Genomic DNA, 15,490 nt, shown 5'->3' with positions numbered 1-15,490 from the left:
GAGTCATCTGTGTAACGAACTGCATAAAGGCCGAAGGACCATTTCATTATTTTCTTATCTTCGCTATGTCTTGGTTCTCGAACGCTTTTCCCATTACGCCTCTGGCTCTAGGGCTAGAGGTATCATTTGCCGTTCTACTTCTCATAGCCCTCACAGGCTTTCTTAACCATCGCTACCATTTTATATCACAGATCAGAGACTGGGTATCGCTCCCAGCCAGCCAGCACACTGGGTAGGGACTGGTAGTAGGCATCTCGCCAACCAGCTCCAAGCCCCAGTAAAGCCTGGTAATACTAATAACACCTTATTTAGGATCGTACCTCATCATGAGGATACGGTTCCTGAACACGCGTGACAACCCTCTATTATTAGTACAAGTCTCTCACCTGCTGATTAATCAAGTTAAAAGTTGTACAATAGTTACTCTCCCTTTTTCTTATTGGTCGATTGATTCCTCAGACCACTTTTCGTATATTCTCCTTTTGGTCTGAGGAACGGACAGTTCCCTATATAAAGCCTTACCTATTCATGTATGGCTCCTTAGTTTTCTATTACTGAATTTACCCGCTTTACTCCTCAACAAGAACCTTTGAAGCTTACCTCTCAAAGTCCTCTACTCACTATATTTACTAGTGTCTGTCGACCTCAAGCTCATCGAACCTCTTACTCCCTGCAAGTGCAGAAGGAGACAGGTTTCGTTTTTGTTATAGTTTATCGTTGCCTCACAAAATAGAAAACTCACTCTACAATCTGTTCACAGCGCACCATCTTGCTTGAACCCATTATAGCCCTAACCTACCTTTTCCTTCATCCCTCGGACGTGCTGTCATTCACCGTCCTCCTACCCGTTAAAAACATCCACTTGCCTTCTAGCTAAGCTAGCTAGTTGTCCTCTCCAACATTCTTACCCACCTCGAAGTAATACTCTTACTTGTTCTTGCTCAAGTCCTCACCCTAGCCGTCGTCTTTGATCACTTCTACAATCGTCAAAGTGTCGAACATCAGAGAGAGTCTAGTAACGGACGAAGAATGCCGTTCACTCAAGGAATTCCACCGCGCCCTCAACAACAGAGACCTCCACGTTGCAGTACCTGTCAACGCTGCCACGGACCCCCAGCCTGCCCACAGCGACACAAAAACTGAGTACTACGAAGACTCATCAGCCGCCTCTTCCCCCATCTCTGAACTAGAAGGACTAGTTCTAGCCGTCAACGATTTAGCATTCAAAATCTCCCAACTCCGCCAATACGTCGCGCTTACTCGTGGACGCATCCGCAGCTGCTCGAACCTGCTTCTGGGAATCCGATCAAGCATCCAGAGAATTGTTCAGGTTCAATTTGATACACCTAGAGCACCTACTGATTGAAGTCTACAAACAGAGAATTCTAGAACCCCCTTGTCGGAACAACAGTGAAGAAAGACGAGCCCTCAGACGACGGGCAGCAGAACATAAAACAGCTCTTCTAATACTATCCGACGGAATCTCCCCACGCATCTATCACCTCCAGAACTACGTCAAAACTCCCCAACTCGCGTTCTCACCAGAACAGGACGGGAGAGAAATTCATTACCTACTTCCCTGTGGAATCATCATCCACCGAAGGCCCTACTCCGCACCATATCTAGAATTCCTTACGCCCTATCTTGAACCATCCAGAATTGACATATACGTTACAGCGTCATTTAATCCTACCCCTCTTGAACTTCTTTTTACAAGAATTGGAATTTACGAAACCGATCTCATCAAGTTCTATCGGGAAATACCATTCTTTGACCTTCCCCTCACTCCTGAACAGAACAACACCTTTAACCCACGAGACTATCTTAAAACAGGAGTCCACGTATTAGTTGTCACCCCTTTCTGCCGCGACGCAATACGAAGGATAGTAGCCTGCATCTCACAATTTTGCAGACTAGTGTTTAAGATCAGACATGAGATCCTCGAAGGAAGAGATTGGGAAAGAGAACAAAGACAGATCAGGAACGTCTGCCGATTGTTCAGAGAATACCAAAACTACGCAAAGGAAGTTTTTGATTTAGTCATCCGCCACCCCACAGATTGTTTCATTGTTACCGAAATCAACACCGAGTTCTGGGGAGTGCTTATTCGAGATAACAACAGAGTCTACTCGCAGTACAAACGAGGGTACCATCTGACTAGAGGAAATTTCTCTTATATCCCTCCCGTCTCATCGTTGATCCAAGGAAACATTCTTATTGAAAGGACCCCCTCACCAGACGAAGCAACCTCGAACTTGGACAGTAACTCTACCACTAGCTCACAGGTAGAAAGAGATTTGGAAGAAGAAGGGAATATTTTTGGGTTTACTTCTAACGATTGGAGTGACGAGTTTGATTACAACTCAAATTAAATAAACCTCATTTCCATCTTCAAAAGTGTTTTCCGAATACCGAAACCCAAAGCCGTCCATAGAACCGGAAACTCCGCCCAGACAAACCCTACCTCTACCACCTACACACCCACCTCCACCTCCAATTCCTCCAAAACCCCCATCCATGTCTAATCCCACGCAGTTACACGGCAAAGTAACTCTAGCAGCAGAACCCTTCGAATTCAAAGGAGAAAAGGAACGATTCATAGCATGGCGCCAAGCATTACAGTTATACTTAACCGCCTATGCATCCTATTTTCCAGACGAGAAAACGAAACTCATCTACCTCCTGTCCAAAATCAGCGACCAAGGAACATCGACAGTAAAAGCTTGGAAAGAGAATGTGCTTACCAAAGCTCTCGATGCAACTACCCCCATATGGCCGACTCTCTCGACCGTCCTAACCAATCTAGCCCAAGTATTCGGGAATCCAAACGAAAGATCGCAGGCGGTAAACGAGATCAAAATATACAAACAGGAGAATAAGCATTGCGACGAATTCTTTAGCCACTTCACAACGCTCATGGACAAGGCCGGATATGACGCTACCACTCACTTTGACGTGATCAATCGCATTCTCAAAAAGAATCTTCACTCTCGAATCTGTGATTTTGTCATCATCCAGAAAGACCTACCGAAAACATTTGCTGAGTGGAAAATGCAAGCCTACGCATGGGAGGCAAGGAGAGAAGAGTTCCAGTTAGACGAAAGACGAAAGAGAGAAGTTACGCAGCCGTCGTGACCTATCTACAGACAACAGACGTATACGCACCAGCATGTGCAACAGCTGCAGCCACAGCAGATGGCAAAAACCCAGACGAATCAGTATGCAAGAAGGTTTGAGGATCAACCTCAGAGAGGTGTATTTCCCGGACAAGGTGTACCTATGGATACAGACCGACAGAGTCGGTTCAGATTATGTTACGGATGTGGCCAGCCGGGTCATATCGCAAGGAACTGCCCTCTGAAGAAAGTTGCAGCTAGAGAAGCAACCACAACCCAGGAGGAGACAAAGACGAAGGATTTTCTCGAAGGACAGGAGTAAGCACGGACTCTCTGACCAGTAAGCACGGTTCGGAAAATGTATTTGTAACTGATAAATCGAAACATGTTTCCCAAAACCTACGTGCTGAGAAATATGCTAAGCCACATTCAGCGGAATGGTTGGCTCGACGAATTAAAGACCAGAAAGAAGAAAGAGCCAAAGCATTGGTTCGGAACTGGGCCTCACCCCAGTGTTACCCACATATCACGACGGATACACTCAATTTGCTCAAACAACACGATGAAGATTACATCGTAGAGCAGTTGAATGTGATCAAAGATTTCGCATCCCTTCCCCCATCTCATCAACGCAAACTCTCGTTACAATGTCAATTATCCACCATTGACGATCACCAGACGCATGTCATACCAGTTCTGATAGATTCGGGATGCACAGACTCCATCATTGACGAAGCCTTTGTTCGGCAACACAACATTTCCACGAAACCACTTCCAACTCATGTTATTGTTTCAAATGCAGATGGAACCAAAAATCGCACTGGACCTCTGACAGAATATGTGACACTTCGCCTAACTGTGGCGGGTCGCACGGAATTAATGGACTTCCTGGTTACTGGACAGAGGGAGACCAGAATTTTATTAGGACACGACTGGCTACGACGCACGAATCCCAACATCAACTGGCAAACAAACACTATCACGTACCCTTCTGATGATACGGAGTATCACCTTGAAGACGGAGATAGAGTCATTGCTATAGACCTACAGAGCAGGATTAACAAAATTTCCGTTGAAAGCAACGTATCTCAGACCAAAAGCCAGCAGATTGCGGAAGAATCAGAATGAGCAAAGTCAACACTCACATTCAGAAACGTCGTTCCCCCGTTTTATCATCATTTTGAACCAGTATTCACAAAAGCGTCATTTGACAAACTTCCCCCACGACGGGTCTGGGACCACGCAATTGAACTTCTGCCAGAAGCCAAAGGTCTAGACTGTAAAATGTATCCACTTAACCGCGACGAACAAATTCATCTTGACAAATTCTTAAAAGAAAACCTGGAGACAGGGAGGATTAGAGTGTCAAAATCCCCTTATGCATCCCCGTTTTTCTTTATCAAGAAAAAGGATGGATCCCTCAGACCGGTACAAGACTATTGGAAACTTAATGCCCTCATGTTCAAAAACCGATATACGTTACCCCTCATTTCAGAACTGATAAACCGGCTCAAAGGTGCTAAATTCTTCACTAAGCTGGATGTTTGTTGGGGATATAATAATGTTCGAATCAAAGAAGGAGATGAGCACAAGGCCGCTGTTATGATCTCTATTGGACATTTAAGGACTACTCATTTCCTTTTACTCATCAGTTATACCATCGGACCAATGACTCATTTCCTTCACGTACACTTCCATTCCTCTTGCATTTACAGTACCTATTATAGTACTTAGTCTTCAACAGACGGACCTGCCCTAGATAGGACCTAACTCCTATCACCGATTCCTTTCCACTATAAATACCATGTAACAGCAGTAGTATTCTCTAATACGATTCTACGCAGTTTACGCTTACAAAGCTAGACTCCTAAGATCAGACTTCTATTCAGAAAGAAGACCAACTCCTGTTGGAAAACCTCCACTCAGAACTATGTTCGCGAACTTGTCTTCGGATAAGTCTCTTTACAAACCTCGACAAACCCTCAGACTTTGTTAAGCACTTCGTGCGTAACAAAAGAATCGTATTCTAACCAGAAGTCCCACCTATTTAGGTTTGGGAAGAAAAAGTCGACAAAATGTTGCAACGACCAACAACCAGATCCCAAGGAGCAAGAGGAAGCTCAGACAACCCACAAACAGCAACCCCACCGACGTCATCCCAACAAGAAAGGATAGCAGCACCACCTCCCTTTCCCCAACCAGATGTAACCCGACTCCACACCAGAGAACAAGCAGACGCTTTCTACGAAGCCAGAACACGTTGGCTACAGTACTACGCAGGAAGCCACCCACAGCTACTGCCCACAACACAACACGATCCCCCAGTAACCATAGAAAACATCTACGATGAGAACGACTTTGAAGAGTTTGCAGCAGGCGGCGACCCGGTACCACCTCCCACTCCACAGATACTCCCTGCCGCACCTGCTCCATCCCATATCCCACCACCACACACCATGTCTAACGCTGCAGCCCCCAAACCCACGATGATCGGGAAAATCGATGACTTCGATGGAACCCCAGATAAAGCCCAAAGGTGGATATCGTCCACCGATCTACACTTTGATATCAACGACACCATCTACAACTCCGACAAGAAAAAGGTATATGTGGCCCTCAGCTACATGAAGGATGGCAACACCGCCTCATGGAGCGAAGCCAAGATGACCGAATACAAAGAGAAGAATGCCTACCCCACATGGGCAGACTTCATAAAAACCTTCACAGCCAGTTTCAGAACGGCAAACGTCAAAGGAACGGCCTCGGCTGCCTTGATGAAAATGAAGATGGAACAAGGAGAAAATGCAGTAGCATTTAACTCAAGGTTCATGCTAGATGCTGGGAAAAGCGGCATCAACAACGAAGCCATGATCATGGTCTATCAAAAGGCTATCCGGCCACCCCTCCTTCGTGGGGCACTCACCAGAAAGGAACTACTCACCATTGAAGACTGGATGAGCACAGTAGCGAACCTAGATGTTAACTGGATCAGTGCCAACGCTATCTTGGAAGGAGCGTGGGGCGCCAGAAACAGAGAAAGACAGAACAACAGAAACCGCAAAAGTGGACCATCCACCAGCACCAGAAGATTAACCAAAGACGAAGAAGAATCAAGGAGGAAAGAAGGAAGATGCTTCATATGTAACGAGAAAGGACACATAGGAAGGAATTGTAGGAACAAAGGAAAGACTCCCGAAAGAAAGGTACGTCAAACCGAAATGGAAGATGACACCAAAACAGTGGTAGAAGAAGACAGGGTCCAAAACATCATGAGGATGTGGAGAGAGTTAGGAGAAGATCAACGAACAGAGGCGATGAAAGAATTGGAAGACGAGGGTTTTTAAAACGACGGACTACCCCAATGTTAGTACCGTCGAAAATGGCAACTGTAACAATAGCAACAATCAATGCCAACTCTTTACGAATCAATTGCTCGTTGAAACAGAAAACCATCGGAACCAAAGCCCTGATAGATTCAGGAGCTACAGACGACTTCATGGACACCAAATTCGCCATCGGACACTGACTCCCCCTCCAAAAACTCCCAACTCCTATAACATGTAAAAATGTTGACGGAACCACGAACAAAAACGGAAAAATTACGCATTGCACCTATCAGAGGATAGATGCAGGAGGACAAAACAGGTTCACAAAGTTCCTATTAACCGGACTAGATGGAGAAGACGTATTACTGGGACTTCCCTGGTTACGAAAAGTCAATCCCGTTATTAACTGGAAAGACAAGGAATTACCCAACTCGGACAAACACTCTATCAGGACGAACCAAACAACCACGGAAACAAAAATCAGGACAACCACGGTAAACGAAGACGTGTATGGAACCATTCATAGATACGTATCCGACCAAACACCCTATCCTCGAACCACGATTCGATTAAAAGTCAACTCGGCAATGGAACACGTGCAGATACACGGAGAAAAGAAGAAGCATAACCTCCCGAACAAATATAAAGAGTATTCGGATGTCTTTGACAAAAAGAAGTCGGAAAGACTCCCCAAGCGACGGGAATATGATCATGCAATCAACATGAAACCAGAATTCGTACCAACGGATTGCAAGTTATACCCATTGGCACCAAAGGAAGACGAAGCATTAACGGAGTTCTTAACGGAAAACTACAGAAAGGGATACATCAGGCCTAGCAAGTCGCCACAGGTGTCCCCTTTCTTCTTCATCGGCAAGAAGGATGGATCACTCCGACCATGCCAAGATTACAGAAAACTGAATGCATATACCGTGAAAGACCCCTATCCACTACCCCTGATACCCGACCTCATCGGAAAATTGAAAGGAGCCACCATTTTTACGAAACTAGATCTACGTTGGGGATACAACAACGTAAGGATAAAAGAAGGAGACGAATGGAAAGCTGCATTTAAAACCAGCAAGGGAGTGTTCGAACCAACGGTCATGTTCTTCGGCATGTGCAACTCACCGGCAACGTTCCAAAGGCTGATGAACGACAAATTCAAAGACTACATCGATGAAGGTTGGATGATCATATACATGGACGACATCCTCATCTTTGACACCAACATCGAAAGACTCCGAATCCGAACAAAACAGGTTCTACAAAGACTACGCGATAACGACCTATTCCTAAAACTAGAAAAATGCACCTTCGAAGCGGAAACCATTGAATACTTAGGAATGATTGTTTCCCACAATCAGGTATTGATGGATCCAGCCAAACTTGCTGGGATCCGCGATTGGCCAATCCCGAAAGACACCAAAGGCGTAAGGAAGTTCTTAGGTTACGGAAACTTCTACAGGAAGTTTATCGGTCATTACTCTGACCTTGCCAGACCCTTGAATGCCTTACTAGAAAAGGATAGGAAGTGGAACTGGACCCAAACTGAAGACGACGCTTTCAAATTGATGAAACAAAAATTCCTCGAATCCCCCGTAACACAAATTCCCGACTCCTCGAAACCGTCAAAAATTGCTGCAGACGCCAGCAAACACGCCACAGGAGCTGTATTAATGCAACCCGATGACCAAGGACAATGGCACCCATGTGCATTTTTCTCCAAAACTCTATCCCCCGCTGAAAAGAACTACCAGATCTATGACAAAGAGTTATTAGCGGTAATGAGAGCTCTAAAAGAGTGGAAACACTTACTTTTGGGAAGCCCCCACACAATCCAAATCCTGACAGATCACAAGAACCTGACGTACTGGCAAGAAGCCAGGAAACTCACACCGCGACAAAGAAGATGGCAGCTGGAACTGTCACAATACAATTACACCTTGGAGCACGTACCAGGAACCCACATGGTGGTACCCAACGCACTCTCAAGAAGACCTGATTTATACGTCGAAACAGAAGGAGACGACGATGACACACCAATGATACCCGCCTCAGTGTTCCTGTATCACACACGAACAATTAAAAACACAATTGAGCAAGCCATGCTCACAAACGATAATTATCCAGGAAGAACGAAGAAAGACGATTGGAGAAAAGAAGAAGGACAGTTATTTTATCAGAATAAATTACTGATTGACGAAGTAGAAGAACAAAAGACGATCATCAAAGATCACCACGATTCCCTGTCCGCAGGACACCCAGGAAGGCTCAAAACCTACCAGTTGATCAAGAAGGCCTATTGGTGGCCAGGAATGATGAAATAAGTGGAAGAATACGTGAAAGGATGCGCAACTTGTCAACAAGCGAAAGTAAACACGCATCCCACCACCGTACCATTAATCCCAAACCAGACCCCAAAAACCACCGAACCAATGAAGTACCTATCTGTAGACTTTATAACTGATTTACCAGAATCTTCAGGATACGACAGTATAATGGTCGTGGTAGACCAAGGACTTAGTAAGGGGGTAATCCTCTCACCTTGTCATAAAACCATCGACGCACTCGAAACCGCACGAATCTTTCACGATTCCATCTTTAAACGATTCGGATTGCACGATAAACTCATATCCGACAGGGGACCACAGTTCGCCTCTGAAGTATCCAAAGAACTCCACAAACTCCTGAATATTGAAACCGCACTCTCCTCTGCGTACCATCCCCAGATGGATGGACAAACAGAACGATCCAATCAAGAACTGGAGATCTACCTCCACCTACTCGATACCCGGCGACACCAACTTGCTAGCCGACGAACGAGTGTCTTTTGCCCGTGGGCAACGACACAACCAAGCCGACGTCACTGACACCATAGAATTAATGTCAGCAAAAGACACCTATACCTATCTCTTTTACAAGACCGAAAAACACTGCCCCCATGCGTATCACGCTCTTTCTTCCATGCATACCTTCCTTGCCATAGACCTCATAGCTGACGAACTCCTAAAAGCCATAGACTCAATACATTCGTTGGAAAGCGAGCATTCGCGGCTCAACAGTCAGGACTTGAGTATCTGTCGGGCACTCCGGATGGAAAAGTTAGTTTTGGAATCTTTGGAACGACGCTTGAGGATGAGCTCCTCGAATGGGCAGATGGACTCGGCAAAGGAATATTTGGAATCAGGCGGGAGGACATTGCTAAACGAAGCTCGCACGCGGATAGAGCGAGACGGTTGTACGAGTACTCCTCCACCCGGTTTGTCCCTCCAGTCCCTGTCGCACCCAGACCAGACCAGTGTTACCCCGGAGCGCACTTACCACATCATCACCCGTCGACCTACGCCCATCCCGTTGGAGGAAAAATATATTCCCACCGTCCCAACCAGCCCGATCTCACAAGAGTTGAGCCACTCCAATCCCCGTTCCATTGGGTCAAACCCAAAACCACCGTCTCCCCCATCATCTCCACCTCGACCAGTGCCAAATGCCCAAACCCGTCGCCTGACGAACCGACGAGGAGCCCGACGCGGCCGGCAAGAGGTGATACTCCGGATCCCCGCTGCCAGAACTCCATCAAAACGGCAGTCTCGTATGTTGAAGGGACAGAAAGACAGTCCGCCTGGCGCAATGCACAGGCCTGAGACTGGCTCTCCCTCTAACCCAATCAACGTAGATGACGATGCAGCCATGATCGATCAGTTGTACGCAGGAATGTACGACCTGGGAGATGACGATCCAACCACTCCCCAATCCAACACCTCATCCAACACCTGACAAAGATACCATGAAGGTGTTCGTAACAACACTCCATACTGTCAAAACTGCGGTTGGAGCGATCATCGCACATACTATTGCAAAGCCTACTATTGCCCCGACTGTGACCGCTGTCGATGATGAGAACTGCTGTTAGAAAACCACACACAAAACAAACTAACACACAATCTTCCCAGATTCCACGGAACTTGTTTATGGGCTTTGCCTCCTAGAACAGTGGAGTGGTCTGGTTGTTCGTGGGGTGGTACATATAAAGATCCTTCAAAGTAAAACCCAGAGGTGTATGAGTGTGGGTTTTGAGGAGGAGGGATAGTTGAATTTATAGAAGGATAGGGGCTTTGTGACGAGTATAGATGAGCACTACCTTGCTAATTGTAGCACAAGGTAGGTTTGAGAACAACAAGGATGACGAGGTGACGAGGTTCCCAGTGATAGCAGGCTCCTGACGCACAAACTGTAGTGCTCAGAAGGACTCTAATCGAAGGGGATGACAATCACTTTCAAAAGTGACGAGTGACGATGACAGCAGTTAACAATGGTAGAAGTGGGAAGTGTTGTGACCACACTGGATCACAAGTAGCAGAGTAGTGAACTTGAGAGTAGAGAAGAAGTCTGGATTGGATTTCTTGTTCTTTTTTTTTACAAGGTAAAATACAGGGGTTTATATAGTAAAAGAAAAGTAGGCTATGCACAGTATAGCTGTGCAAAAAGAATGAGAAAGAATATGAAGGAAGAAATGTACGCTGACGAATCCTGCGTAGGTAGTACAGGATAAGATTGTCAAAAAAAGGAAAAGAAAGGGATAGAACAATAAATGCTGTGAGTAATGTCACAGGTTTGTACAGCCATAAAGTAAAGTCCAATAGCAAAAAGAGAGCAGGAAAATCATGATGTCATGGGAAGATGCAGTAAAAAGAGGGCAAGGCAAAACACTATCAGTATCAACACAGTTCCTTTATTGTCAGTCAGGCATTCTAAAAAAATATGTGTCCATAAAAATGATTCAAAAATCAAAAATAATCGCACTGTAAATGAATGTTCTGCTGAAGAAAAAGAAACTGGAGCCACCGGTCCACCACCTAGTCCAAATCCGACAGTTCCATGGCCTTACCAATGGACTGGTTGTGTTGGACCACCTGATCAAACGAGGGAGGGAGAGGAGTAGTTCCAATTTGGAACAAGTGAGTCCCAGGCAGCGTGTGGTAGGTGTAGCTGTAGCGAAGACGATGGACAAATGATAAGTGTACCCAAGTGAATGGGACAGCAATGAACATGGGCGACGCAAGGGGATGAACCTTCTCCAGCTCAAAAACTACCCACCCACGCTCCAACCAGGCAAGACGAGTGACCGATGTTTTGATAGTATATGATGGTAGATCGACGTCATAAAGATGGACCTGTTGCCCTATTTGAACCGGCCGCCGGGGCTTTGCTGATATCAGCAGTGGCACGTGGTAGTCAACGGATCGGCGACGGAAGCGGATAGGAAGTGGTGACATCAGAAATGGTGGGGGTGCAAATAAAATGAGGAGGAGGAGGGTGGAGGTGACGAAAAAGTGGATTAGAATGGGGATCCAGAAACGACCGTCAGGTGAGAATAAAAAGGAGAGGAAGGGCCCCATGGTGGGGCTAGGCAAAGGAAGGGGAGTAAGGGAAACGACAAAAGCGAGGGCGCAATGCAATGTGTAGCCAGTGGCGACGCGAAAATTTGCCGAAATGCCGAAATGCGGAAAGTACCGAATGGAAAAGCAAAGGTGAGTGTGACTGGATTGCCTAATAAAGGTGGTGCTGATCAGCCACAAGTTCAAAAAGGGCAATATTAATTACTATTCCACGTGGCACTGTGCCTGTGTGGCGCAAAGGCGAGTCTTTTTGAATATTCGCTTCGTTATTGACACCTGTCCATGCTACCAATCAACTTTGGTGCATGACAACGGATCTTCGTTGTTAGGGATTGCGAGTGTGGGCGAGGTGGTGATTGTCTTTTTGAGAACGTCAAATGCTTGTTGTTGGTCTTCAGCCCATTCCCAGTCTACCTTTCCGGTGAGAATTGTCAGTGGTTTGGCAATTTTTCCATAGTCCCTGATAAATCGTCTGTAAACGTTCGAAAATCCTAGGAACAACTGTAACTCCTTCTTTGTGCGTGGTATCGGCCATTCTGCAACTGCTTGTACCTTCAGCGGGTCCATGCAAATCATATCATGAGAGATGATCATTCCTAGATATTCGACCTCTTTCTTCTCGAACTCGCATTTTTCTGGTTTGAGATATAACTGATTGTCTGCGAGTATCTGAAGAACTTTGGATACAATCTTCCTATGTTCTTCTATCGAATCAGTGAATATCATGATGTCATCAAGGTATACGATAACAGATCCTTCGTTGATTAGGTCTCGGAGAAGTTGGTCCATCATTGTCTGAAAGGTGGCTGGGGAGTTCGTAAGTCCGAAAAACATAACCAGAGGTTTGAACAGTCCTCTATTAGTTCTGAAGGCGGCTGTTACGCACGAAGTGCTTAACAAAGTCTGAGGGTTTGTCGAGGTTTGTAAAGAGACTTATCCGAAGACAAGTTCGAGAACATAGTTCTGAGTGGAGGTTTTCCAACAGGAGTTGGTCTTCTTTCTGAATAGAAGTCTGATCTTAGGAGTCTAGCTTTGTAAGCGTAAACTGCGTAGAATCGTATTAGAGAATACTACTGCTGTTACATGGTATTTATAGTGGAAAGGAATCGGTGATAGGAGTTAGGTCCTATCTAGGGCAGGTCCGTCTGTTGAAGACTAAGTACTATAATAGGTACTGTAAATGCAAGAGGAACGGAAGTGTACGTGAAGGAAATGAGTCATTGGTCCGATGGTATAACCAATGAGTAAAAAGAAATGAGTAGTCCTTAAATGTCCAATAGAGATCGTAACATTACCCCCTTACTTGCTCCGAGTTTCACTGAAATTCAGTACCTTCGCCGTCCATATTGTAACTGTCATCGTAGCTGACATCTCCATGTAATCCTTCCATCAGAATCCTATCCTCGTCTTCCCTGCGGATGGGACACCAATTGAAACTATGTCCCAGTGCACAGCAGTGTCATGCACCAAAGTTGATTGGTAGCATGGACAGGTGTCAATAACGAAGCGAATATTCAAAAAGACTCGCCTTTGCGCCACACAGGCACAGTGCCACGTGGAATAGTAATTAATATTGCCCTTTTTGAACTTGTGGCTGATCAGCACCACCTTTATTAGGCAATCCAGTCACACTCACCTTTGCTTTTCCATTCGGTACTTTCCGCATTTCGGCATTTCGGCAAATTTTCGCGTCGCCACTGGCTACACATTGCATTGCGCCCTCGCTTTTGTCGTTTCCCTTACTCCCCTTCCTTTGCCTAGCCCCACCATGGGGCCCTTCCTCTCCTTTTTATTCTCACCTGACGGTCGTTTCTGGATCCCCATTCTAATCCACTTTTTCGTCACCTCCACCCTCCTCCTCCTCATTTTATTTGCACCCCCACCATTTCTGATGTCACCACTTCCTATCCGCTTCCGTCGCCGATCCGTTGACTACCACGTGCCACTGCTGATATCAGCAAAGCCCCGGCGGCCGGTTCAAATAGGGCAACAGGTCCATCTTTATGACGTCGATCTACCATCATATACTATCAAAACATCGGTCACTCGTCTTGCCTGGTTGGAGCGTGGGTGGGTAGTTTTTGAGCTGGAGAAGGTTCATCCCCTTGCGTCGCCCATGTTCATTGCTGTCCCATTCACTTGGGTACACTTATCATTTGTCCATCGTCTTCGCTACAGCTACACCTACCACACGCTGCCTGGGACTCACTTGTTCCAAATTGGAACTACTCCTCTCCCTCCCTCGTTTGATCAGGTGGTCCAACACAACCAGTCCATTGGTAAGGCCATGGAACTGTCGGATTTGGACTAGGTGGTGGACCGGTGGCTCCAGTTTCTTTTTCTTCAGCAGAACATTCATTTACAGTGCGATTATTTTTGATTTTTGAATCATTTTTATGGACACATATTTTTTTAGAATGCCTGACTGACAATAAAGGAACTGTGTTGATACTGATAGTGTTTTGCCTTGCCCTCTTTTTACTGCATCTTCCCATGACATCATGATTTTCCTGCTCTCTTTTTGCTATTGGACTTTACTTTATGGCTGTACAAACCTGTGACATTACTCACAGCATTTATTGTTCTATCCCTTTCTTTTCCTTTTTTTGACAATCTTATCCTGTACTACCTACGCAGGATTCGTCAGCGTACATTTCTTCCTTCATATTCTTTCTCATTCTTTTTGCACAGCTATACTGTGCATAGCCTACTTTTCTTTTACTATATAAACCCCTGTATTTTACCTTGTAAAAAAAAAGAACAAGAAATCCAATCCAGACTTCTTCTCTACTCTCAAGTTCACTACTCTGCTACTTGTGATCCAGTGTGGTCACAACACTTCCCACTTCTACCATTGTTAACTGCTGTCATCGTCACTCGTCACTTTTGAAAGTGATTGTCATCCCCTTCGATTAGAGTCCTTCTGAGCACTACAGTTTGTGCGTCAGGAGCCTGCTATCACTGGGAACCTCGTCACCTCGTCATCCTTGTTGTTCTCAAACCTACCTTGTGCTACAATTAGCAAGGTAGTGCTCATCTATACTCGTCACAAAGCCCCTATCCTTCTATAAATTCAACTATCCCTCCTCCTCAAAACCCACACTCATACACCTCTGGGTTTTACTTTGAAGGATCTTTATATGTACCACCCCACGAACAACCAGACCACTCCACTGTTCTAGGAGGCAAAGCACATAAACAAGTTCCGTGGAATCTGGGAAGATTGTGTGTTAGTTTGTTTTGTGTGTGGTTTTCTAACAGCAGTTCTCATCATCGACAACGATTAGCAAATACGATAGATCAGACCACTTTCTCTCTCCTTTTTTCTTATTGGTTAGTTGGTTGGTCAGACCACTTTCTTAACTCTTCCCTCTTTTGGCCTGACCGTTCACTATACAAGGAAGTACATACTCAATGTATTATTCCTTAGTTCAATATTAGTTTGGATTTGCACTTATACTGATACACTTCAACCTCAGTACTCTGATTCACTGCCCTCTTCAGGGACTTGACCAGACATCCGTTGTTGTTATATAGCTTCATATTCGTTGCCTGACAGAAGACAGGATGTGGCGCAAATACTAGATTAGGAAGGAGTTGTGTTTGAGTTGGCCTGTGCATGTTGATGGAGAAAATTTTACTTACA

At 45.4% G+C, this 15,490-nt stretch overlaps 3 protein-coding genes across 3 annotated transcripts; 2 read left to right on the top strand and 1 right to left on the bottom strand.

The window, feature by feature from the left end:
• Nucleotides 1–2,845: 2,845 nt before the first annotated feature.
• SERLADRAFT_398505 (uncharacterized protein) lies at nucleotides 2,846–3,483 on the top strand (the record flags this gene model as incomplete). The annotated part of the gene is made up of 1 exon (XM_007322037.1): nucleotides 2,846–3,483. One exon carries the CDS (start codon nucleotides 3,196–3,198, stop codon nucleotides 3,436–3,438), a length of 243 nt encoding a protein of 80 aa, XP_007322099.1.
• Nucleotides 3,484–3,806: 323 nt separating this feature from the next.
• SERLADRAFT_340629 (uncharacterized protein) lies at nucleotides 3,807–4,058 on the top strand (the record flags this gene model as incomplete). Its single annotated transcript, XM_007322036.1, has 1 exon — nucleotides 3,807–4,058. A coding segment is annotated over one exon (252 nt), but the record flags the coding sequence as incomplete, so codon positions are not given.
• Nucleotides 4,059–9,507: 5,449 nt separating this feature from the next.
• Nucleotides 9,508–9,759, bottom strand: SERLADRAFT_398503 (uncharacterized protein; the record flags this gene model as incomplete). The annotated part of the gene is made up of 1 exon (XM_007322035.1): nucleotides 9,508–9,759. A coding segment is annotated over one exon (252 nt), but the record flags the coding sequence as incomplete, so codon positions are not given.
• Between the last annotated feature and the right edge of the window lie 5,731 nt (nucleotides 9,760–15,490).

The sequence above is a fragment of the Serpula lacrymans genome (assembly GCF_000218685.1).
Source record: "Serpula lacrymans var. lacrymans S7.9 unplaced genomic scaffold SERLAscaffold_12, whole genome shotgun sequence".
Lineage (NCBI taxonomy): Eukaryota > Fungi > Basidiomycota > Agaricomycetes > Boletales > Serpulaceae > Serpula > Serpula lacrymans.
Note: the sequence above shows the minus strand (reverse complement) of the source record. Positions and strands in the feature narration are given on the sequence as shown.